At 45.3% G+C, this 27,158-nt stretch overlaps 1 protein-coding gene across 5 annotated transcripts in view; it reads left to right on the top strand.

Annotated features, from left to right (window-relative positions):
* Positions 1-27,158, top strand: part of svilb (supervillin b) — an 84,501-nt gene that overhangs the window by 47,532 nt on the left and 9,811 nt on the right. For 4 of the 5 annotated variants that reach the window (XM_072440623.1, XM_072440621.1, XM_072440624.1 and 1 more), the window contains 18 exons: positions 5,803-6,256; positions 8,730-8,847; positions 11,598-11,657; positions 12,536-12,604; positions 14,891-15,038; positions 15,577-15,669; positions 15,752-15,832; positions 16,821-16,998; positions 17,073-17,245; positions 17,904-18,059; positions 18,246-18,382; positions 20,476-20,617; positions 21,362-21,507; positions 23,326-23,501; positions 24,297-24,444; positions 24,893-25,181; positions 26,605-26,756; positions 26,827-26,932. In XM_072440623.1, the coding sequence (XP_072296724.1) occupies positions 5,803-6,256; positions 8,730-8,847; positions 11,598-11,657; positions 12,536-12,604; positions 14,891-15,038; positions 15,577-15,669; positions 15,752-15,832; positions 16,821-16,998; positions 17,073-17,245; positions 17,904-18,059; positions 18,246-18,382; positions 20,476-20,617; positions 21,362-21,507; positions 23,326-23,501; positions 24,297-24,444; positions 24,893-25,181; positions 26,605-26,756; positions 26,827-26,932 (2,826 nt within the window). The remainder of the gene's footprint in view (positions 1-5,802; positions 6,257-8,729; positions 8,848-11,597; positions 11,658-12,535; positions 12,605-14,890; positions 15,039-15,576; positions 15,670-15,751; positions 15,833-16,820; positions 16,999-17,072; positions 17,246-17,903; positions 18,060-18,245; positions 18,383-20,475; positions 20,618-21,361; positions 21,508-23,325; positions 23,502-24,296; positions 24,445-24,892; positions 25,182-26,604; positions 26,757-26,826; positions 26,933-27,158) is intronic. The other variant, XM_072440622.1, reaches the window with a different exon arrangement.

Consider the following 27,158-nt stretch of genomic DNA (forward strand, 5'->3'; position numbering starts at 1 on the left):
TACACTGTATATTGCACTGTATATTGCACTGTACATTACACTGTATATTACACTATATATTACACTGTATATTGCACTGTATATTACACCGTACATTGCACTGTACATTACACTGTACATTACACCATATATTACACTGTATATTGCACTGTACATTACACTGTACATTACACTATATATTACACTGTATATTACACTGTATATTGCACTGTACATTACACTGTATATTGCACTGTATATTACACTGTATATTGCACTGTACATTACACTGTATATTACACTATATATTACACTGTATATTGCACTGTACATTACACTGTACATTACACTATATATTACACTGTATATTGCACTGTATATTACACTGTATATTGCACTGTACATTACACTGTATATTGCACTGTATATTACACTGTATATTACACTGTATATTGCACTGTACATTACACTGTACATTACACTATATATTACACTGTATATTGCACTATATATTACACTGTATATTGCACTGTACATTACGCTGTATATTGCAATGTATATTACACTGTATATTACACTGTATATTGCACTGTATATTTCACTGTGCATTACACTGTATATTACACTGTATATTGTACTGTATATTGCACTGTATATTGCACTGTATATTGCACTGTATATTACACTGTATATTGCACTGTATATTACACTGTATATTACACTGTATATTGCACTGTATATTGCACTGTATATTGCACTGTATATTACACTGTATATTGCACTATATATTGCACTATATATTGCACTGTACATTACTCTGTACATCACACTGTATAGTACACTGTATATTACACTGTATATTACACTGTACATTACACTGTACATTACACTGTATAGTACACTGTATATTACACTGTATATTGCACTATATATTGCACTGTACTTTACACTGTATATTACACTGTACATTGCACTGTATATTACACTGTATATTGCACTGTATATTGCACTGTACATTACACTGTATATTGCACTTTATATTACACTGTATATTGCACTATATATTGCACTGTACATTACACTGTATATTACACTGTATATTGCACTGTATATTGCACTATATATTACACTGTACATTACACTGTACATTACACTGTATATTACACTGTATATTGTACTGTATATTGCACTGTATATTGCACTGTATATTACACTTTACATTACACTGTATATTACACCGTTTATTACACTGTATATTACACTGTATATTGCACTGTATATTTCACTGTACATTACACTGTATATTACACTGTATATTACACTGTACATTACACTGTACATTATACTGTACATTGCACTGTATATTGCACTGTATATTACACTTTACATTACACTATATATTACACCGTTTATTACACTGTATATTACACTGTATATTGCACTGTATATTTCACTGTACATTACACTGTATATAACACTGTATATTGCACTGTATATTGCACTATATATTACACTGTACATTACACTGTATATTACACTGTATATTACACTGTACATTACACTGTACATTATACTGTATATTGCACTGTATATTGCACTGTATATTACACTTTACATTACACTGTATATTACACCGTTTATTACACTGTATATTACACTGTATATTGCACTGTATATTTCACTGTACATTACACTGTATATTACACTGTATATTACAATGTATATAACACTGTATATTACACCGTATATTACACTTTACATTACACTGTATATTGCACTGTATATTGCACTGTACATTACACTGTATATTACACTGTACATTACACTGTATATTGCACTGTATATTACACCGTACATTGCACTCTACATTACACTGTACATTACACCATACATTACACTGTATATTGCACTGTATATTACACTATATATTACACTGTATATTGCACTGTATATTACACTGTATATTACAATGTATATAGCACTGTATATTACACCGTATATTACACTTTACATTACACTGTATATTGCACTGTATATTACACTGTATATTACACTGTATATTGCACTGTATATTGCACTGTACATTACACTGTATATTACACTATATATTACACTGTATATTGCACTGTATATTACACCGTACATTGCACTGTACATTACACTGTACATTACACCATATATTACACTGTATATTGCACTGTACATTACACTGTACATTACACTATATATTACACTGTATATTACACTGTATATTGCACTGTACATTACACTGTATATTGCACTGTATATTACACTGTATATTGCACTGTACATTACACTGTATATTACACTATATATTACACTGTATATTGCACTGTACATTACACTGTACATTACACTATATATTACACTGTATATTGCACTGTATATTACACTGTATATTGCACTGTACATTACACTGTATATTGCACTGTATATTACACTGTATATTACACTGTATATTGCACTGTACATTACACTGTACATTACACTATATATTACACTGTATATTGCACTATATATTACACTGTATATTGCACTGTACATTACGCTGTATATTGCAATGTATATTACACTGTATATTACACTGTATATTGCACTGTATATTTCACTGTGCATTACACTGTATATTACACTGTATATTGTACTGTATATTGCACTGTATATTGCACTGTATATTGCACTGTATATTACACTGTATATTGCACTGTATATTACACTGTATATTACACTGTATATTGCACTGTATATTGCACTGTATATTGCACTGTATATTACACTGTATATTGCACTATATATTGCACTATATATTGCACTGTACATTACTCTGTACATCACACTGTATAGTACACTGTATATTACACTGTATATTACACTGTACATTACACTGTACATTACACTGTATAGTACACTGTATATTACACTGTATATTGCACTATATATTGCACTGTACTTTACACTGTATATTACACTGTACATTGCACTGTATATTACACTGTATATTGCACTGTATATTGCACTGTACATTACACTGTATATTGCACTTTATATTACACTGTATATTGCACTATATATTGCACTGTACATTACACTGTATATTACACTGTATATTGCACTGTATATTGCACTATATATTACACTGTACATTACACTGTACATTACACTGTATATTACACTGTATATTGTACTGTATATTGCACTGTATATTGCACTGTATATTACACTTTACATTACACTGTATATTACACCGTTTATTACACTGTATATTACACTGTATATTGCACTGTACATTACACTGTATATTACACTGTATATTACACTGTACATTACACTGTACATTATACTGTACATTGCACTGTATATTGCACTGTATATTACACTTTACATTACACTATATATTACACCGTTTATTACACTGTATATTACACTGTATATTGCACTGTATATTTCACTGTACATTACACTGTATATAACACTGTATATTGCACTGTATATTGCACTATATATTACACTGTACATTACACTGTATATTACACTGTATATTACACTGTACATTACACTGTACATTATACTGTATATTGCACTGTATATTGCACTGTATATTACACTTTACATTACACTGTATATTACACCGTTTATTACACTGTATATTACACTGTATATTGCACTGTATATTTCACTGTACATTACACTGTATATTACACTGTATATTACAATGTATATAACACTGTATATTACACCGTATATTACACTTTACATTACACTGTATATTGCACTGTATATTACACTGTATATTACACTGTATATTGCACTGTATATTGCACTGTACATTACACTGTATATTACACTGTACATTACACTGTATAGTGCACTGTATATTACACCGTACATTGCACTCTACATTACACTGTACATTACACCATACATTACACTGTATATTGCACTGTATATTACACTATATATTACACTGTATATTGCACTGTATATTACACCGTACATTGCACTGTACATTACACTGTACATTACACCATATATTACATAGTATATTGCACTATATATTACACTGTATATTGCACTGTACATTACACTGTACATTACACTATATATTACACTGTATATTGCACTGTATATTACACTGTATATTACACTGTATATTGCACTGTACATTACACTGTACATTACACTATATATTACACTGTATATTGCACTATATATTACACTGTATATTGCACTGTACATTACGCTGTATATTGCAATGTATATTACACTGTATATTACACTGTATATTGCACTGTACATTACACTGTATATTGCACTGTATATTACACTGTATATTACACTGTATATTGCACTATACATTACACTGTACATTACACTATATATTACACTGTATATTGCACTATATATTACACTGTATATTGCACTGTACATTACGCTGTATATTGCAATGTATATTACACTGTATATTACACTGTATATTGCACTGTATATTTCACTGTACATTACACTGTATATTACACTGTACATTGTACTGTATATTGCACTGTATATTGCACTGTATATTGCACTGTACATTACACCATATATTACATAGTATATTGCACTATATATTACACTGTATATTGCACTGTACATTACACTGTACATTACACTATATATTACACTGTATATTGCACTGTATATTACACTGTATATTGCACTGTACATTACACTGTATATTGCACTGTATATTACACTGTATATTACACTGTAAATTGCACTGTACATTACACTGTACATTACACTATATATTACACTGTATATTGCACTATATATTACACTGTATATTGCACTGTACATTACGCTGTATATTGCAATGTATATTACACTGTATATTACACTGTATATTGCACTGTATATTTCACTGTACATTACACTGTATATTACACTGTACATTGTACTGTTTATTGCACTGTATATTGCACTGTATATTACACTGTATATTGCACTGTATATTGCACTGTATATTACACTGTATATTGCACTGTATATTGCACTGTATATTACACTGTATATTTCACTGTATATTGCACTGTATATTACACTGTATATTGCACTATATATTACACTGTATATTGCACTGTACATTACACTGTACATTACACTGTATATTGCACTGTATATTACACTGTATATTGCACTGTACATTACACTGTATATTGCACTGTATATTACACTGTATATTACACTGTATATTGCACTGTACATTACACTGTACATTACACTATATATTACACTGTATATTGCACTATATATTACACTGTATATTGCACTGTACATTACGCTGTATATTGCAATGTATATTACACTGTATATTACACTGTATATTGCACTGTATATTTCACTGTACATTACACTGTATATTACACTGTACATTGTACTGTATATTGCACTGTATATTGCACTGTATATTGCACTGTACATTGCACTGTATATTGCACTGTATATTACACTGTATATTACACTGTATATTACACTGTATATTGCACTGTATATTGCACTGTATATTACACTGTATATTGCACTGTATATTACACTGTATATTACACTGTATATTGCACTGTATATTACACTGTACATTACACTGTATATTGCACTGTATATTGCACTGTATATTGCACTGTATATTACACTGTACATTACACTGTATATTGCACTGTATATTGCACTGGGGCTTCATATTGTTCATGTTTGTAAAGCTCTTTCTACATGTTACGTTCTCGTTTGCAGAAAGTTCACACCTTCTTTCTTCTTCTTTCTCCGCAGACTTCCCAGAATCCTCTGCTCTGAAGCCCCTGGTGGCTAAAGTCTCGTCTGGCACAGTTTCTCACGCCTCCAGCGGCCCGGCTCCGCCCCCTCCTCATCATCATCATCTTCCTCCTCCTCCTTCCGTCCAGCCTCCTCAAACGCTGCCCAAACCGGCGTCCTTCCTCCCGCCCCAGGCCCCGCAGCCGCCTCCCACTTTCCCCAAACCGTTCACCCATTCGCCCCAAACGGCTCCGAAGCCTCCAGGGCCCCTCACTTTGCCCAAGCCGTACGCGGGCAGCGCCAAAGCGGGCCCGGGACTGTCGCAGCCGCCGCCCAAACCGACCTCGTTCCCTCAGCCGCTGGTCACGCCCCTGGACCCGAGCGAGGACCTGAGCCCCGGAGAGCTGCTGCCGCTGCTGTCGCCCACGGAGTCCGACGCCATGTCCAGCAAACAGATGTCCATCAAGGAGAGGTGAGTGCCAACGCCACAGCGCCAACGCCACAGCGCCACCGAGTGTCACGGCAGAGGTCAAGAAGAGGCGGTCGAACTCGTCTTCTTTCGCTCCTTAAATAACACCTTTTTGAGTCTGTTTGTCGAGGAAAAGTTGTCGTTGTGTTGAGTTGAAGTGTTCTTTATCTCCCCCTGAGTTTGAAAACCGAGATCAAATAATGAAATGGTCAATAAAAGACAAGTAGATGGACCGACACGCTCAGGGGAAAAGTAAATGGCTTCGTCCAAATAATGATGTTTAGTTTAGCAAAACACTTTCAGAGTCGATAAGAAACGATTAAATAAAGTATCGATTTATCTAAACTTCTGCTTCTGGAACATTAAAACCAGATTTAAAGCTCTTGAAGTGCTGTTGCCGATCACGTTGGTCCACCGCTCGTCCACCGCTCGTCCACCGCTCGTCCACCGCTCGTCCACCGCTCGTCCACCGCTCGTCCACCGCTCGTCCACCGCTCGTCCACCACTTGTCCACCGCTCGTCCGCCTCTTTTCCGGCCGTGGGAGGAAGTCTATTTTAGCTCAGATCGTGTGCGCCGGCGTTTCCCCGGAGACGCTTCACTCGCTCTGTCCCGGATTCTTCTCGGCCCGCGTGAAAGAGGCCGAGGCTGGCCCACTTTAGACTGACCCGCTTTAGACTGACTCGCTTTAGACTGGCCTGCTTTAGACTGACCCGCTTTAGACTGGCCCGCTTTAGACTGACCCGCTTTAGACTGGCCCGCTTTAGACTGGCCCGCTTTAGACTGGCCCTCTTTAGACTGGCCCGCTTTAGACTGGCCCGCTTTAGACTGACCCGCTTTAGACTGGCCCTCTTTAGACTGGCCCTCTTTAGACTGGCCCTCTTTAGACTGACCCGCTTTAGACTGGCCCGCTTTAGACTGACCCGCTTTAGACTGGCCCGCTTTAGACTGGCCCGCTTTAGACTGGCCCTTCACTCCGGTCCATTTAAACGCAGTCGGTCGTAGAGACGAGATGACCCGGTTTTTCACTCGTCCATTAATTTAGGCCAATATCAGTCCATTTCACTCTAATGTTACTGGAATAAAGTGTTTTTAGGTTTGATCCTTTATCGTGATATTTTATGATTCATGTTATTAGACCCGAGCGCCACAAGCGAGAGGCCTATCAGTTCCATAAGTCTGTGTAAAGCACGACTGCGAAAGTGCGCATGAAGTCGAGCTCACTAACGCACTCCTCCTCATGCACGCCCCGTGCATACTAATTAGTAGTAGGAAAATGGAACATTACCGTTATAATGTTGCAAAAGTGCGCACTAAACGAGCGCTTTACATTCGCGGTCGTCATCCCCATGTAAAGCGCTCGTTTGCGCAAAGTAGCTCACAAATACGTTCCCCATCTCTTGCATGTTCCGTGCAGATAAACATGTAACGCGAAAATTGAACATTATGACTGTTTAGAGGGTCAAAAACACAAAGTGGGCGGAGCCCACTCAAAATTAACAAAAGTACCCGACAGTGACCAGGGACCCACACCATGAGGTAGGAAAGCGCCAGCCTCAATATTATTACGGCAACGCTGTCCGCCCAACCAAATGTCGGCCATATTGGTTCAAAAATGGCTTAGCATGACTCGGGAGTTTTTCGAAATGTCGTACTTTTACGAACTCCTCCCAGGAAAAGCTGAAATTTGGTGAAAATGGTGCTGAGCAGTGGGACATCAAAAGTTATTCAAATTACTTTGATATCTGTCACGGTCTCTGAGCGGCGAAGCCGCAAACTGTTTTCAGAAATTTCCCAAATTTAAAATTTGCTGCCGTTTGCGCAGATAATTACGTCAAATTAGAATCAGTTGTTAAACTCTTTGCCATAAACCTACTTGAAGTGAAATAAATTAATTTGGCGTGACAGCGCCCCCTACAGAGTGAAATAACATTTTATATGGAGGGTTAAATGTTTAGTTTTGCGAAATTTTACAAAATTTGACACAAAATTCTATTTCTGCATCCCGATTAAAAATGTCAATGAGACCCATGTCATAATTGTTACGGCTTTGCCGTAGCGATGACAGAAACCTCCCATGTTATTCCAATTGGGACATCGACAGATTTCTGAAATGTGAACATGTTTACACTTTATACTTTTACGAACTCCTCCCAGGGCGTTAACCCTATTAACCTAAAATTTCGTGAGACTCATCTTCAGGAGTGGGCCATCAAAAGTTATCAAAATGTTCATTCTAAGAGCTACGGACTTTGTGCGGCGGAGCCGCAAACTTTTCCCTTCATATGTAAAGCAAAGGGAAGAAGACGCGACAGCGTCACGGATTCAGCAGTAGGTGTAATAAAACGACCCCAATTTCCCCTCCTCTCCCCTCCACTTGCGGCGTGGCGAGGGCCGATCATCGCCGCTTGCGGCTATATTTCATATTATTTTAGTGTTTTTCCCATCTCCAGCTCACGATGAGGTGTTGTTTTTCAGAGTGGCGCTGCTGAAGAAGAGCGGCGAGGAAGACTGGAAAAACAGGATCAACAAGAAGCAGGAAGTGGTGAAGGAGAGCGATGAGCCTGAGGAGAGCGAGCCAAGCCAGGACAAGAAGGTCTGTACCCCCCCACAGACGGGACCACCACAGACGGGACCACCACAGACGGGACCACCACAGACGGGACCACCCCAAACTGAAGGGGAACAGGGACGAGGCGTGGCGGGTGGTGGGACTGTAACAGTCTCATGTTGACGTCAGAGGTTGTGCAGAACGAGCCGCGCTCACGTTTATCGCTTTGGGATCGCATTAACTTTCTCGCCTTGAATAAGATGTTTCCGAGTCTGTTTGTTGAGGACGTTAAATGTTGAGTGAGTTAAATCTCCAGCTGAACAACGAGAAACTACTTCCACTGCACGTTTCGCTCTGTAAAGTTGATTTGAGCTGAACCAAAGCTCCATTAACCAAAATTAGGCTAAAAAAAGCAAAGAAACGCATTTTCTCCAATAATTCTGCCGGTCTGAATAAGATATTGTAGGTGCATAAACTCTACATGTACGTCACTCTTGTTTATCAGGGTAGTTGGAGTACGTCTCTCTTGTTTATCAGGGTAGTTGGAGTACGTCGCTCTTGTTTATCAGGGTAGTTGGAGTACGTCTCTCTTGTTTATCAGGGTAGTTGGAGTACGTCTCTCTTGTTTATCAGGGTAGTTGGAGTACGTTGGAGTACGTCTCTCTTGTTTATCAGGGTAGTTGGAGTACGTCGCTCTTGTTTATCAGGGTAGTTGGAGTACGTCTCTCTTGTTTATCAGGGTAGTTGGAGTACGTCGCTCTTGTTTATCAGGGTAGTTGGAGTACGTCGCTCTTGTTTATCAGGGTAGTTGGAGTACGCGGGCGCAGACAGCAGTAGATGGAGTCGTCTCTTTGTAGAATTGGTCCTGAGCTGCTTTTCCTTCAGAATCTCAGATTTGGCCTCATTTCACATCTTCAGATTACATAAGATTATGTCACCACCGCCCACTGCAGCCTCCTGCATCCTCCTGCAGCCTCCTGCATCCTCCTGCATCCTCCTGCAGCCTCCTGCTGCCCCCTGCATCCTCCTGCAGCCTCCTGCAGCCTCCTGCAGCCTCCTGCAGCCTCCTGCATCCTCCTGCAGCCTCCTGCATCCTCCTGCATCCTCCTGCAGCCTCCTGCAGCCTCCTGCAGCCTCCTGCAGCCTCCTGCAGCCTCCTGCAGCCTCCTGCAGCCTCCTGCATCCTTCTGCAGCCTCCTGCAGCCTCCTGCATCCTCCTACAGCCTCCTGCATCCTTCTGCAGCCTCCTGCAGCCTCCTGCATCCTCCTACAGCCTCCTGCATCCTTCTGCAGCCTCCTGCAGCCTCCTGCATCCTCCTGCAGCCTCCTGCATCCTTCTGCAGCCTTCTGCAGCCTCCTGCATCCTCCTGCAGCCTCCTGCATCCTCCTGCAGCCTCCTGCAGCCTTCTGCAGCTTCCTGCATCCTCCTGCATCCTCCTGCAGCCTCCTGCATCCTCCTGCAGCCTCCTGCAGCCTCCTGCATCCTCCTGCAGCCTCCTGCAGCCTCCTGCATCCTCCTGCAGCCTCCTGCAGCCTCCTGCATCCTCCTGCATCCTCCTGCATCCTTCTGCATCCTCCTGCAGCCTCCTGTAGCCTCCTGCATCCTCCTGCATCCTCCTGCAGCCTCCTGCAGCCTCCTGCATCCTTCTGCAGCCTTCTGCAGCCTCCTGCAGCCCCCTGCTGCCCCCTGCATCCTCCTGCATCCTCCTGCATCCTCCTGCAGCCTCCTGCAGCCTCCTGCATCCTTCTGCAGCCTTCTGCATCCTCCTGCAGCCTCCTGCTGCCCCCTGCATCCTCCTGCAGCCCCCTGCTGCCCCCTGCATCCTCCTGCATCCTCCTGCTGCCCCCTGCATCCTCCTGCAGCCTCCTGCAGCCCCCTGCATCCTCCTGCAGCCTCCTGCAGCCCCCTGCTGCCCCCTGCATCCTCCTGCAGCCTCCTGCGGCCCCCTGCATCCTCCTGCAGCCCCCTGCTGCCCCCTGCATCCTCCTGCATCCTCCTGCTGCCCCCTGCATCCTCCTGCAGCCTCCTGCAGCCTCCTGCAGCCCCCTGCTGCCCCCTGCATCCTCCTGCAGCCTCCCCGAACATGAAGTACATGAAGTACATGAAGTACATGAAGAACATGAAATACATGAAGAACATGAAGTACATGAAGTACATGAAGAATATGAAGTACATGAAGAACATGAAGAACATGAAGTACATGAAGTACATGAAGAATATGAAGTACATGAAGTACATGAAGAACATGAAGAACATGAAGAACATGAAGTACATGAAGTACATGAAGTACATGACGTGCTGGTCACACGTCCTGCAGTGGATTCTTCAGCGCGAGCAGAACACTGACCTTTGGCCACACATTTAAATATCACCAATATCTTTCAACATTTTTTAATTAAATTGTGTAAATTTAAAGACCCAAAATGTCTTTTGAAAGAATTAAAAATGTTCGCTATATTTACTAAATATGTGGACCTCAGTTATAAAGAGAAAAACTCAGTGGTCAAGCTTTTCCACTTTTAGAACATTAAAGCTCATGTGGCCACGCCCTCTTTTAACGCTTCCTTTAATACTTTGACCCGTTCCTTTAATACTTTGACCCGTTCCTTTAATACTGTGACCCGTTCCTTTAATGCTTTGACCCGTTCCTTTAATGCTTTGACCCGCCCCTGTTTTGACCCGCCCCTGTTTTGACCCGCCCCTGTTTTGACCCGCCCCTGTTTTGACCCGCCCCTGTTTTGACCCGCCCCTGTTTTGACCCGCCCCTGTTTTGACCCGTTCCTTTAACCCTCAGGAGGACTTGTCTCTCGCCCCGGACCCCCCTCTCCCTCCCTCTCTGTCGGAGCAGTTCTGGGTAAGCGCTCTGATTGGCCGCTGAACAATGACCTCAGCCAATGGCCTGTGAGCATGAGGCCGGTGGGGTCAGTTTGGGGTCAGTTTGGGGTCAGTGTGGGGTCAGTTTGGGGTCAGTTTGGAGTCAGTTTGGGGTCAGTTTGGGGTCAGTGTGGGGTCAGTTTGGAGTCAGTTTGGGGTCAGTTTGGGGTCAGTTTGGGGTCAGTTTGGAGTCAGTTTGGAGTCAGTTTCGGGTCAGTTTGGGGTCTGTTTGGGGTCAGTTTGGGGTCAGTGTGGGGTCAGTGTGGGGTCTGTTTGGGGTCAGTTTGGGGTCAGTTTGGAGTCAGTTTGGGGTCTGTTTGGGGTCAGTTTGGGTCTGAGGACTGTAGCCGGCTGGACTCATTTCCGCTTTGCTTATATTTATGATTAATCAGTTTAGTTTTCTAGATTTGAACGAGCCTCTGCTTTAACCGCCATTTCACGCTGCATTATGTAGCCACAGCTGCCCTGGGGCACCGCTCAGTGACTCACATTAGGCGGGAGTGTTTGGTCAGGGGCGGCGTCCCTTGGTCAGGAGCTCTGAGTCTCTGAAGCTCCTTTAAGCACGTCATGACATCATAACATTCTCTGGTCCAAAAGCAGATTTAATTGAGCTGAAACTAATATTCTGTTTGAGGTTTTGAAATACATTTGTAACTGTGTCATGTGTTTAGTTCAGACAAGGATTACAAAAGTATGATTAAGTGATAGTCGCATTATTCAGATGAATCGTTGGTGGCCGCAAGTGTGCTGCAGCAAACCCATGTGCCACAGCGTGGTGGGCGTGGCTCAAACTGGGCGTGGCTCTGACGTCTCACTCTCTTTCCTCACGTTTGTCTCTTTGCTCCATCTTCTGTCCAGCCTCAGGAGCCGGTCTTCTCCACCACCTTCTCTCCCACGGTTTCCCTCGGCAACAAGAGCTCTGAGCAGGTGAAGAACTAAACCAGGACTAAACCAGGACTAAACCAGCACTAAACCAGCACTAAACCAGCACTAAACCAGCACTAAACCAGCACTAAACCAGCACTAAACCAGGACTAAACCAGCACTAAACCAGGACTAAACCAGGACTAAACCAGCACTAAACCAGGACTAAACCGGCACTAAACCAGGACTAAACCAGGACTAAACCAGCACTAAACCAGCACTAAACCAGGACTAAACCAGCACTAAACCAGGACTAAACCAGGACTAAACCAGCACTAAACCAGCACTAAACCAGGACTAAACCAGCACTAAACCAGGACTAAACCAGGACTAAACCAGCATTAAACCAGCACTAAACCAGGACTAAACCAGGACTAAACCAGCACTAAACCAGTACTAAACCAGGACTAAACCAGCACTAAACCAGGACTAAACCAAGTCTAAACCAGGACTAAACCAGGGCTAAACCAGGACTAAACCAGGACTAAACCAGGACTAAACCAGCACTAAACCAGGACTAAACCAGGACTAAACCAGGGCTAAACCAGGTCTAAACCAGGACTAAACCAGGGCTAAACCAGGGCTAAACCAGGTCTAAACCAGGACTAAACCAGGGCTAAACCAGGGCTAAACCAGAACTAAACCAGGGCAAAACCAGGACTAAACCAGGTCTAAACCAGGACTAAACCAGCACTAAACCAGGACTAAACCAGCACTAAACCAGCACTAAACCAGGACTAAACCAGGGCTAAACCAGGGCTAAACCAGGACTAAACCAGCACTAAACCAGCACTAAACCAGGACTAAACCAAGTCTAAACCAGGACTAAACCAGGGCTAAACCAGGACTAAACCAGGACTAAACCAGGACTAAACCAGCACTAAACCAGGACTAAACCAGGACTAAACCAGGGCTAAACCAGGTCTAAACCAGGGCTAAACCAGGGCTAAACCAGGGCTAAACCAGGTCTAAACCAGGACTAAACCAGGGCTAAACCAGGGCTAAACCAGGGCTAAACCAGAACTAAACCAGGGCTAAACCAGGGCTAAACCAGGACTAAACCAGCACTAAACCAGCACTAAACCAAGACTAAACCAGCACTAAACCAGGACTAAACCAGGGCTAAACCAGGGCTAAACCAGGGCTAAACCAGGACTAAACCAGCACTAAACCAGGACTAAACCAGCACTAAACCAGGACTAAACCAGGTCTAAACCAGGGCTAAACCAGGGCTAAACCAGGGCTAAACCAGAACTAAACCAGGGCTAAACCAGGGCTAAACCAGGACTAAACCAGCACTAAACCAGCACTAAACCAAGACTAAACCAGCACTAAACCAGGACTAAACCAGGGCTAAACCAGGGCTAAACCAGGACTAAACCAGGGCTAAACCAGGACTAAACCAGGACTAAACCAGGACTAAACCACCACTAAACCAGGACTAAACCAGGACTAAACCAGGGCTAAACCAGGTCTAAACCAGGACTAAACCAGGGCTAAACCAGGGCTAAACCAGAACTAACCCAGGTCTAAACCAGAGCTAAACTAGGACTAAACCAGGACTAAACCAGGACTAAACCAGGGCAAAACCAGGACTAAACCAGGTCTAAACCAGGACTAAACCAGCACTAAACCAGGACTAAACCAGGACTAAACCAGCACTAAACCATGACTAAACCAGGTCTAAACCAGGGCTAAACCAGGGCTAAACCAGGGCTAAACCAGGACTAAACCAGGGCTAAACCAGGACTAAACCAGGACTAAACCAGGGCTAAACCAGGACTAACCCAGGTTAAACCAGGACTAAACCAGGACTAAACCAGGGCTAAACCAGGACTAAACCAGCACTAAACCAGCACTAAACCAGCACTAAACCAGCACTAAACCAGTACTAAACCAGGACTAAACCAGCACTAAACCAGGACTAAACCAGCACTAAACCAGGTCTAAACCAGGACTAAACCAGGGCTAAACCAGGACTAAACCAGGACTAAACCAGGGCTAAACCAGAACTAACCCAGGTTAAACCAGGACTAAACCAGGGCTAAACCAGGTCTAAACCAGAGCTAAACCAGGGCAAAACCAGGAATAAACCAGCACTAAACCAGGGCTAAACCAGGTCTAAACCAGAGCTAAACTAGGTCTAAACCAGGACTAAACCAGGACTAAACCAGGGCAAAACCAGGAATAAACAAGCCCTAAACCAGGGCTAAACCAGAATAAACCAGGGCTAAACCAGCATCAGTCAGTGTTTTTTGGTCGATTTAGTTCCTTTGTGTTCTTTTGCAGAAAACGTTGGGGGAGATCGAGGCTCAGATGACGATCGAGGAGCGAAAGCAGCTGATCTCGACTCGAGAAGAAGCCTGGAAGAGCAAAGGCCGAGGAGCCGCCAACGACTCCACGCAGTACACGGTCGCCGCCCGGATGGTCAAGAAAGGTCAGCGCGTCCAGGAGCCCAGACACGACACATGACCCAGTACCCTCGCATGTCGGTCTGTGGGTCAGCAAACCCATCTGGACACAACATCACGAATCAGTTTCAATGCAAATCAAACTGAACAGAAAAATTAAGTGCGACTAACGACTGCGACGGTCGGAACACACAAAATACGCATTACATTTTGGTAAATTATCCCTCTAACGTACTCTGCCACGGGCCAATAATTTAGTCTCGCTTGAACGCAGTTTCCAATACATTTTTATTATGATTACCGTATTTTCCGCAGTATAAGTCGCACCAGCCAAAAAAATGCATAATAGAGAAGAAAAAAAACATTTATAAGTCGCACTGAAGTATGAAATGCGGTTCCAAGTGTGAAAATAACAAAAATTGTATGTAAAAATAAGCGCTAAAATAACCGCAACATTTCCATTCTTATCCCTGATTTTTGCTTCTTTTTTTCCACTTTTCCGTTTTATATTTCCACATTTGAAGGACAATCGTCAGACGCTTTAAAGCTCGGTTCTGTGTGCAGGTCTGGCAGCCTCCGCCTCGGTCATCAGTCCCATTCTGTCGCCGGTCACCACCAAACTCAAGAGCAGCACCAGCATCACACGGCCACTAGAAGGTGCCAAAACCTCCCCACACTGTGTTTACGCCGCATCGTCCTGCAGCGTCGTCTGACCCGTTTAAACTTTCCACATTTGCAGAGATTGAGGCGCGGCCGGACATGGAGTCGGACAAGAAACTGGACAAGCTGGAGACATTCTTGGGCAGGATTAACAACAAAGGTTTGTGTCCGAAAAACCGTGTTATTCTCTATTTTTGTTCATGTAATACAACAATCCGCGTTTATTCACACGCGCGTCGGTTTGTAGAGCACAGTTTGCACTTAAAGTCGTTCAAAGAGCTTTAGAAAACAGGAAAAGATGCAAAAACAATGACAAAAAACACAAATAATAGGTCTGAAATGTGCTTTTAAAGAGACGAGTGTCAGAGGGTATTTTTGAGGAGTTAAAACACCGATAAAGAAGCTGTAAAAATATCAAAACGGACTAAACCAGGTGTAAAAAATGACTTTAAAAAAAAAATGACTCTAAAACTCGTGCGAAAAACCTGCTTATGTCAAAAAAAAATCAAAAATGTGTCCAAAATATTGATTAATAACACATTTAAATGATAAATAATCTCTATCCAGAAGCTTCAGTCGCCATTTTTCATCCTTTATTTGGTTGATAACGTTTTTTAAATCGTCTCAATCTGCAATAGAAATAATCGTTTTATACAAGTCGACTGATGAAATAACAGTTAGAAAGCAATAACTTCTCCAAACAGGGCACGTTCACTGTGTTTCTAATTGTGCTGCAGGCGTGTCCTAATTGTGCCGCGGGCGTGTCCTAATTGTGCTGCAGGCGTGTCCTAATTGTGCCGCGGGCGTGTCCTAATTGTGCTGCGGGCGTGTCCTAATTGTGCCGCGGGCGTGTCCTAATTGTGCCGCGGGCGTGTCCTAATTGTGCCGCGGGTGTGTCCTAATCGTGCCGCGGGCGTGTCCTAATTGTGCCACGGGCGTGTCCTAATCGTGCCGCGGGCGTGTCCTAATCGTGCTGCGGGCGTGTCCTAATCGTGCCGCGGGCGTGTCCTAATCGTGCCGCGGACGTGTCCTAATCGTGCCTTAGGGCGTGCCCTAATCGTGCTGCGGGCATGTCCTGATTGTGCCGCGGGCGTGTCCTAATTGTGCCGCGGGCGTGTCCTAATCGTGCTGTGGGCGTGTCCTTCCAGTGGCCGGCCTCCAGGAGACCACGCTGACCGTCACAGAGAAAGCCGTGAAGGAGGTCATGAAGCTCGACGACGAAATCTTCTCCAAGTTCTACAAACACGTGGCCGAGTTCCCGCGCATCCCGTCCCGGATCGAGATCAGCGACGACTTCGACTCAATATTCGGTTCCCAGGGGCCAAAGTGAGACGCTCGCGGCTAATCGCGGTTAATGGCGGCTAAAACGGCTCAAACCAACGCGTTTCCCTGCGTTTCAGGTTGACCTCGTCCATGGTGCAGCACAGGCGCGCCGTCCGCCCCTCGAGGAACGTCCAGGCGTCCAGGAACCCCCTGAAGAAGCTGGCGTCGCGGGAGGACATCCGGCTGGAGTACACGGAGCAGCGGCTCAACGTGGGGCACATCGAGAGCAAGAGGATCAAGGCCGAGAAGAGTGAGTCCCACATCGACGCAGAGTTACAGCGGTTTAAAGGACACATATTACAACACAGAGTTGACTCTTTTTGTTCTAACATCGTTCCCTCGTCGAAAACATTCCTAGAGTTGTTTTTAGCTTCATCCACGCTTGTCTCATGAATCTTGTCCAGTAAGTCTCTCCCATCTGAGCCAGCCATCTGAAAACACCCCGTCCAAATACTTTTGTCTGGGGCTGACGAGGCGAAAAATGAAAACTACTTAAAAAAAGTGCTCTCGCGGCCGTTATGGAAAGCCAATATGATCATACTCTGCCACAGGAGGGACGTATCGCAGCGTGTTTTCCGACGCTTTTACAAAATAAAGCGGTGCTTTTAATGCCGTGCACCGTAAACGAGCGCCGTAATTTACGCCAGACGGCGCTCCGAAGTGTGATCCTATTGGCTTTGCATACTTTTGGATACCGTGCAAGCTCACGTCTAAACTATGATTCAACCAAGTCTAAAATTGGACTGTGTCATTGCTACAATAGTTTTAACCAATAAACTATCCAATGGAGTTCCAAAAAGTGGATCAAACTGACTCTAAATTAAGTAAATATTAGACCTGCCACCAGGAGGAGCTTGTGTTTAAAGGATAATAACAATGTAAATAATCTAATATCGCGTGTGTTCCAGCGTCGAAGAGCTCGGAGTACTCGGAGGCGGCGCTGGCCGGCCTGGCGTCTAAAGAGAACTTCAGCAGCGTGAGTCTGAGGAGCGTGACCACCTCAGAGCAGACGAGCAACAACAGCGCGCTGCCCTACAAGAGCACCATGCTCCTGCTCGTCAAAGGTACGCTGCAAAGCCACGCCCGTCACCAGCGGCAACCGTGGCAGAGCAGATGTGTTTAGAAAGCACAAGAAACATTAAAGACAAACATCCAGCAGCCAAAACATGTCCCAAGATTATCACATTTCCTAATTTCCTGAACCAAAGTTTGTGAGTATAAAAGCACTTACTGTGGTGTGTGGTTGTCAGGGCGACGCCACGTTCAGACCCGGCTGGTGGAGCCCAGAGCCTCGTCTCTGAACAGCGGCGACTGTTTCCTGCTGCTGACTCCCGAGCACTGCTTCGCTTGGATCGGAGAGTTCTCCAACGTCATCGAGAGAGCCAAGGTCAGCGCCCGACCAACGCTGCTCCTTTATCTACCGTATTTTCCAGAGTATAAGTCGCACCAGCCAAAAAATGCATAATAGAGAAGAAAAAAACATATGAGTATGAAATGCAGTTGCAAGTGTGAAAATAACAAATAATATCACATATAAGTTGCTCCAGAGTATAAGTATATAAGTATAAATATAAGTATAAGTCGCACCCCGGCCAAAACAATGAAAAAAGGTGCCACTTATAGTCCTGAAAACACGGTAATCTATTGCTTAGTAATGCTGCATTCATTTAAAACTGCTCGGCTTCTGTTCATCCTGTCACAGTTATTTAGGAATATCACTTTCAACTTCACTCGCTGAATGCTCCGGTTTGGTTATGTTTATAACGTCCCAAAACAAAATATACCCTCAATTACTCAGTTACTGTCACGTGATGTCGTGTTAAAGAAGTTCATCTTAAATCGCATTAAAGTCACGAGTTGGCGCTGCGAAGCCTTCATTTCCATGTGATTCAAATAGCTTTAAGAATATGTGTCTGAAGCTAACGCTAACGCTAACAGCTCTTATAATCCTGTTAAACTGATGAAGATGAGGAGTGATTTCCCGCCTCTTCTCACTCCTCCGCCGTGACACAAGCCCATCTGTGCCGCTCCAAACCCACAGCTTGGCCAAAAGATCCAGAGAAACATCCAGAAAAACATCCAGAGAAACATCCAGAGTAACATCCATAGTAACATCCAGAGTAACATCCAGAGAAACATCCAGAGAAACATCCAGAGAAACATCCAGAGAAACATCCAGAGAAACATCCAGAGTAACATCCAGAGTAATATCCAGAGTAACATCCAGAGAAACATCCAGAGTAATATCCAGAGTAACATCCAGAGAAACATCCAGAGTAACATCCACGCCTGAACACAACACACACACGTGAACACGCTCTACACCCGGTTATAGCGTGAAAATAAACACAGTATTGACATATAGTAAGTAAGTAAGTACTTTTTATTCGTACAGAACATTTAAAATCCAAAGTGCTTCACAATGAAAAAGACAGAGATTAAAAGATGATTCAAACAGCAGACAACAACAAAAACCACAGAAGAAACACACAGGCAAGAGACAAGATAAAAGTGGCATAAAATTCCAGTCCTTTCACATGTTCAGTCGCTGTTAAAAGCAAGTCTGAAAGAGATTTAAATTATGTTATATTATTATAAATTAAAAATGTATGTTTGCGAATGATTTCACCCAGCGGAAGCATGTACAAGGAGAAAAGCAGAGGGCCCAAAACAGATCCCTGCGGAACTCCAGCGGCCATAGCGGCAGGTGCAGAGGAGCATGACCCGATGTTGACTGTGTGTCGCAAACGTGTGAGAAAGAGCGACACGACGCGCTTAACGACTCTTTGATCGGCTGTGCGAGCGTTCCTCCTGTGCCACTTTCACGTCCGATCAAAGCCGCTCCGAAGCCGCTCTAAAGCCGTGACAGTGACCACAGAATGCATGTGAATACTAGCGACGTGGACGAGCGTTTGTGCGATGGAAAAACAAGTTGAGCGCATTTAAATCTCCTCTCACCGTTCGACCATCAGGAGCCGCAGCTCTTACTTCACATTTGTGACCAGCCGTATGAAAACCATGTGGGTCGCAGCCCATTGGTCGGCTACAATGACACAGCAGTTCATATGGAAATTAGGTCACGCCCCCCAGCTCCCCGAGAAAAGAGCAGAAACTTTAAAACTTTAACGGCTTTATGTATGCTTTTTGCCAACCAATAATGTCATCTGAAACATGGAGCGTCTTCTTCGTGACTTACACTTGCACGTTCTGCCAAAAAAACGAAAATCACAAATTTGAAAAAAACTAACTTTTGGTCTTTTTCTCCGTTTCGTGGGCGCCGGCGAGTCACATTTGATAAAGCGAATTCAAGTTATTCCATCATTCAGTTCAATCAAAATATCGTAAATGTTTAATGTGTCGTTGATCGGCGCTGGAGGGTCTGAGAAGGACACGTCAGACAGAAGCTCAACTGTTTGTGAAAATGTTTGTGGATTCTTCTTAAACGGTCCTGAACGGGTCTGAACTGTTCTCTCGTTGAAGGCGTTGGACCTGGCGTCGTTCATCCAGTCGAACAAGGACCTGGGCTGCAGAGCGACCCAGGTCCGGTGCCTGGAGGAGGGGGACAACTCTCCGGAGGCGCAGCAGTTCTGGAGCCTGCTCGGGGGCCAGGCGGCGTACCAGGGTGAGGACCGAGCGGCGAAGGGCTCCCCCTGCAGGGCTCTGGTGAAAGTACACTGTCAGAGAACGGACGGGAGCTAAAGAAGTCTGAATGTTTACATGTAAACACACAATTAACGATGCCAAATAAACCAGAGCCAGGGTTTCTCAGGAGAGTTGTCTTTGGGTGGATGTTTTCCTCCCAGAGACAGCAGGGGGCGACGATGGGCACTACAAATACCCCGAAAATACATGGTTAACTATCACAGGGACTTACAAAGGTGAAAAAGTTACTTAGTTCTCCTTTAAGCTGATGTTTTTAACTTAATTTACCTCACTTTACTCCAGTCTTTGAACTTTGTGCCGGCAACAATAGTGTTTAATCAGCTTTTCAGTGTAAAAGCATCAATGTAATGTAAATCGAATAACGAGCTTTAAAGAGAAAATGTACATTATTCTGTATTGTTAAAACATGCACTTGAGTACTTTAAAAAGTCCTCTCTCCATAGTTTTTGTCCTTCATTAAGAGATAATATTTGTCTTCCTCTTTCTCCTCTTGTCTCTCTCTTTCCCCTCATGTCTCTCTCTTTCTCCTCTTGTCTTCCTCTTTCCCCTCATGTCTCTCTCTTTCTCCTCTTGTCTTCCTCTTTCTCCTCTTGTCTTCCTCTTTCTCCTCTTGTCTTCCTCTTTCTCCTCTTGTCTTCCTCTTTCTCCTCTTGTCTCTCTCTTTCTCCTCCTGTCTTCCTCTTTCCTCCCTCGCTTCCTGCAGTGGCCGGTTCGTCTGAGGAGGACGAGCACTTTGAGTCCAACATTGTGGAGACAAACTGCATCTTCAGACTGGAGCAGGACAAACTGGTGCCAGAGGACGAGCAGTGGGGCAAAGTGCCACAGCGCTCCCTGCTGGCCACAAAAGAGGTCTGCACCGAACTCTCCTGCAGATATGATCATTAATATAAGATGACAATAAATCAAACTTACAGTGTCCATTGTTATTGTTGCCCTCTTTGACTCTCTTTCCTCCTCTGGCCTCTCTTTCCTCTCCTGGCCTCTCTTTCCTCCTCTGGCCTCTCTCTCCTCCTCTGGCCTCTCTCTCCTCCCCTGGCCTCTCTTTCCTCCTCGCCTCTCTTTCCTCCTCTGGTCTCTCTTTCCTCCTCTGGCCTCTCTTTCCTCCTCTGGCCTCTCTTTCCTCCCCTGGCCTCTCTTTCCTCCTCTGGCCTCTCTCTCCTCCTCTGGCCTCTCTTTCCTCTCCTGGACTCTCTCTCCTCCCCTGGCCTCTCTTTCCTCCTCGCCTCTCTTTCCTCCTCTGGTCTCTCTTTCCTCCTCTGGCCTCTCTTTCCTCCTCTGGCCTCTCTTTCCTCCCCTGGCCTCTCTTTCCTCCTCTGGCCTCTCTTTCCTCCTTGCCTCTCTTTCCTCCTCTGGCCTCTCTTTCCTCCTCTGACCTCTCTTCCCTCCTCTGGCCTCTCTTTCCTCCTCTGGCCTCTCTTTCCTCCCCTGGCCTCTCTCTCCTCCTCTGGCCTCTCTTTCCTCCTCTGGCCTCTCTTTCCTCCTCTGACCTCTCTCTCCTCCTCTGGCCTCTCTTTCCTCCTCTGGCCTCTCTCTCCTCCTCTGGCCTCTCTTTCCTCCTCTGGCCTCTCTTTCCTCCTCTGGCCTCTCTCTCCTCCTCTGACCACTCTTTCCTCCTCTGGCCTCTCTCTCCTCCTCTGGCCTCTCTTTCCTCTCCTGGTCTCTCTTTCCTCCTCTGGCCTCTCTTTCCTCCTCTGGCCTCTCTTTCCTCCCCTGGCCTCTCTTTCCTCCTCTGGCCTCTCTTTCCTCCTTGCCTCTCTTTCCTCCTCTGGCCTCTCTTTCCTCCTCTGACCTCTCTTTCCTCCTCTGGCCTCTCTTTCCTCCTCTGGCCTCTCTTTCCTCCTCTGGCCTCTCTCTCCTCCTCTGACCACTCTTTCCTCCTCTGGCCTCTCTTTCCTCCTCTGGCCTCTCTCTCCTCCTCTGGCCTCTCTCTCCTCCTCTGGCCTCTCTTTCCTCCTCTGGCCTCTCTTTCCTCCTTGCCTCTCTTTCCTCCTCTGGCCTCTCTTTCCTCCTCTGACCTCTCTTCCCTCCTCTGGCCTCTCTTTCCTCCTCTGGCCTCTCTTTCCTCCCCTGGCCTCTCTCTCCTCCTCTGGCCTCTCTTTCCTCCTCTGGCCTCTCTTTCCTCCTCTGACCTCTCTCTCCTCCTCTGGCCTCTCTTTCCTCCTCTGGCCTCTCTCTCCTCCTCTGGCCTCTCTTTCCTCCTCTGGCCTCTCTTTCCTCCTCTGGCCTCTCTTTCCTCCTCTGGCCTCTCTCTCCTCCTCTGACCACTCTTTCCTCCTCTGGCCTCTCTCTCCTCCTCTGGCCTCTCTTTCCTCTCCTGGTCTCTCTTTCCTCCTCTGGCCTCTCTTTCCTCCTCTGGCCTCTCTTTCCTCCCCTGGCCTCTCTTTCCTCCTCTGGCCTCTCTTTCCTCCTTGCCTCTCTTTCCTCCTCTGGCCTCTCTTTCCTCCTCTGACCTCTCTTTCCTCCTCTGGCCTCTCTTTCCTCCTCTGGCCTCTCTTTCCTCCTCTGGCCTCTCTCTCCTCCTCTGACCACTCTTTCCTCCTCTGGCCTCTCTTTCCTCCTCTGACCTCTCTCTCCTCCTCTGGCCTCTCTTTCCTCCTCTGGCCTCTCTCTCCTCCTCTGACCACTCTTTCCTCCTCTGGCCTCTCTTTCCTCCTCTGGCCTCGGCAGGTGCTGGTGTTTGACTTTGGCAGTGAGGTTTACGTTTGGCACGGTAAAGAAGTGACACTGGCCCAGAGGAAAGTGGCGTTTCAACTCGCCAAACATCTGTGGAACGGCAACTTCGACTACAGCAGCTGCGACGTCAACCCGCTCGACCCCGGGTCCTGCAACCCGCTCATACCCAGGTACGCCCCGCTCTTACCCAGGTACGCCCCGCTCTTACCCAGGTACGCCCCGCTCTTATCCAGGTACCCCCGCTCATACCCAGGTACGCCCCGCTCATACCCAGGTACGCCCCGCTTTTACCCAGGTACGCCCCGCTCTTATCCAGGTACCCCCGCTCATACCCAGGTACACCCCGCTCTTACCCAGGTACGCCCCGCTCTTACCCAGGTACGCCCCGCTCTTATCCAGGTACGCCCCGCTCATACCCAGGTACGCCCCGCTCATACCCAGGTACGCCCCGCTTTTACCCAGGTACGCCCCGCTCTTATCCAGGTACCCCCGCTCATACCCAGGTACACCCCGCTCTTACCCAGGTACGCCCCGCTCTTACCCAGGTACGCCCCGCTCTTATCCAGGTACGCCCCGCTCATACCCAGGTACGCCCCGCTCTTACCCAGGTACGCCCTGCTCTTATCCAGGTACGCCCCGCTCATACCCAGGTACGCCCCGCTCTTACCCAGGTACGCCCCGCTCTTATCCAGGTACGCCCCGCTCATACCCAGGTACGCCCCGCTCATACCCAGGTACGCCCCGCTCATACCCAGGTACGCCCCACTCATACCCAGGTACGCCCCGCTTTTACCCAGGTACGCCCCGCTTTTACCCAGGTACGCCCCGCTCTTACCCAGCTACGCCCCGCTCTTACCCAGCTACGCCCCGCTCTTACCCAGCTACGCCCCGCTCTTACCCAGCTACGCCCCGCTCTTACCCAGCTACGCCCCGCTCACATTTACACGTGTGTTTGTGTCTCTCAGAAAAGGCCAGGGTCGTCCAGACTGGGCCATTTTCGGACGTTTGACCGAACACAACGAGACGAGTTTGTTCAAAGAAAAGTTTCTGGACTGGACCGAGCTCAAGTCTCCAACGACAAAAGAGGCGCCTGAACCTCTGCCCGAGCTCAAGGTACTTCATCTGATCTGTTTGAAAAGTATCAATACTTCCATTTAATCTGTTTGAAAAGTGTCAAGCGTTTGTTTTGGGTTGAGTTGGAACAATGTGGATTCATATTTCAAGGTAAAAAGTAGAAAATGTGCAGTATAAATTATTATTATTATTATTATTATCTTCATTTGACATTAGATTAAATATTCAAATGTAAAGTTTTAGATCAAGGATTTCCAACTGCTTGTCTTATTGCTTTGGCAACAATGTTCCACAATAATATGGCATTAAACTAGGGAAGTCAAGATTATTTGGATAATCAATAATTGCGGTTGTTTAGTTCACAATATTAGAACTAACAATGGTCATATCATATTCCTACAGTAAAACAATGGATCTTGTATATTCAGTTACAAGGGCCACTTCTCCACAGATCTGAGCTGTATCTTTGTGTCCTTTCCGCTCTCAGTCGCCGCAGGAGGCTCCGGGCCGCGGCGGCAGACCGTACGACGCCGGCCTGATGCTGCCGATGCTCCAGTCCTCGGTCCAGACTGTGCTGGACGGGCTGAATGTGGGCCGGGGCTATGGGCCGGTGGAGACTGAGGACCACCTCCGGACTCTGGAGATCTCCACCGTGTCTGTGGACGTGTGGCACATCCTGGAGTTCGACTACAGCCGCCTGCCACGACAGAGCATCGGCCAGTTCCACGACGGCGACGCCTACGTGGTCAAGTGGAAGTACATGGTCAGCACCACAGGTAACGTAACAAGACTGTAACATGACTGTAACATGACTGTAAACAGGACTGTAACATGACTGTAACATGACTGTAAACAGGACTGTAACATGACTGTAAACAGGACTGTAACATGACTGTAAACAGGACTGCAACAGGACTGTAAACAGGACTGTAACATGACTGTAACATGACTGTAACAGGACTGTAAACTGAACTGTAACATGAACTGTAAAATGACTGTAAAGTGGACTGTAAAGTGGACTGTAACATGACTGTAACAGGACTGTAACATGACTGTAAACAGGACTGTAACAGGACTGTAACATGACTGTAACCAGGACTGTAACATGACTGTAAACAGGACTGTAACAGGACTGTAACATGACTATAAACAGGACTGTAACAGGACTGTAAACAGGACTGTAACGGGATTGTAAACAGGACAGTAACACAGGACAGTAACACATGACTGTAACATGGCTGTAAACAGGACTGTAAACAGGACTGTAACAGGACTGTAAACTGGACTGTAACAGGACTGTAAACAGGACAGTAAACAGGACTGTAAACTGGACTGTAACAGGACCGTAACATAACTGTAAACTCGACTGTAACATGACTGTAAACTGGACTGTAAACAGGACTGTAACGGGACTGTAAACTGGACTGTAACAGGACTGTAACAGGACCGTAACATAACTGTAAACTGGACTGTAACAGGACTGTAAACTGGACTGTAACATGACTGTAAACTGGAGTGTAACAGGACTGTAAACAGGACTGTAACAGGACTGTAAAGTGGACTGTAACAAGACTGTAAACAGGACTGTAAACAGGACTGTAAACAGGACTGTAACAGGACTGTAAAGTGGACTGTAACAAGACTGTAAACAGGACTGTAAACATGACTGTAACATGACTGTAAATTGGACTGTAAAGTGGACTGTAACATGACTGTAACAGGACTGTAACATGACTGTAAACAGGACTGTAACATGACTGTAAACAGGACTGTAACAGGACTGTAACATGACTGTAACCAGGACTGTAACATGACTGTAAACATGACTGTAACAGGACTGTAACATGACTATAAACTGGACTGTAACAGGACTGTAACAGGGCTGTAAACAGGACTGTAACAGGACTGTAAACTGGACTGTAACATGACTGTAAACTGGACTGTAACAGGACTGTAAACAGGACTGTAACAGGACTGTAAAGTGGACTGTAACAAGACTGTAAACAGGACTGTAACATGACTGTAAACAGGACTATAAACAGGACTGTAACAGGACTGTAAAGTGGACTGTGACAGGACTGTAAACAGGACTGTAACAGGACTGTAACAAGACTGTAAACAGGACTGTAAACATGACTGTAACAGGACTGTAAAGTGGACTGTAACAGGACTGTAACAGATCCGTCTTGTGGTCCACAGTGGGGCGCAGGACGAACCCGGAGGCGCGCAGCTCCGGCCCGGGCAAAGAGAAATGCTGCTACTTCTTCTGGCAGGGGCGACACTCCAACGTGAGCGAGAAGGGCACGTCGGCGCTGATGACGGTGGAGCTGGACCAGGAGGGAGGAGGGCAGGTAACGTGACACGCCTCTCACTGGTCAGAGCCTCTTTCCATCACGTCTGACGCTTTGAACGTGTTTGAAGGTCCAAGTGCAGCAGGGCAAAGAGCCGCCATGTTTCCTCCAGTGCTTCAGCGGCGGGATGATCGTGCACGCCGGGAAGAGGGAAGAAGAAGAGGAGAACACGCAGAGTAAGTACACCACATGTCAAATACTGTGTTTATTTACTGTTGAATCATTGAAAGAATACACATGTAGTTTGTTGATTTTAAAGTGTCAGTGTTACTAAAAAGCCCCCAATAAATAGACTAAAATAAAAGCGTGTTTTTTATTTTTATTTTAAATGCTTTTATTGCGCCGTAAAATGTGTAAAATCTGTTCTTATTGTATCTCCACAGACCTGACTCGTGTTCATTT

Source organism: Eucyclogobius newberryi, unplaced genomic scaffold, assembly GCF_026437365.1.
Source record: "Eucyclogobius newberryi isolate DKJ021-1_F unplaced genomic scaffold, fEucNew1.0.hap1 SCAF_12, whole genome shotgun sequence".
Taxonomy (NCBI): Eukaryota; Metazoa; Chordata; class Actinopteri; order Gobiiformes; family Gobiidae; genus Eucyclogobius; species Eucyclogobius newberryi.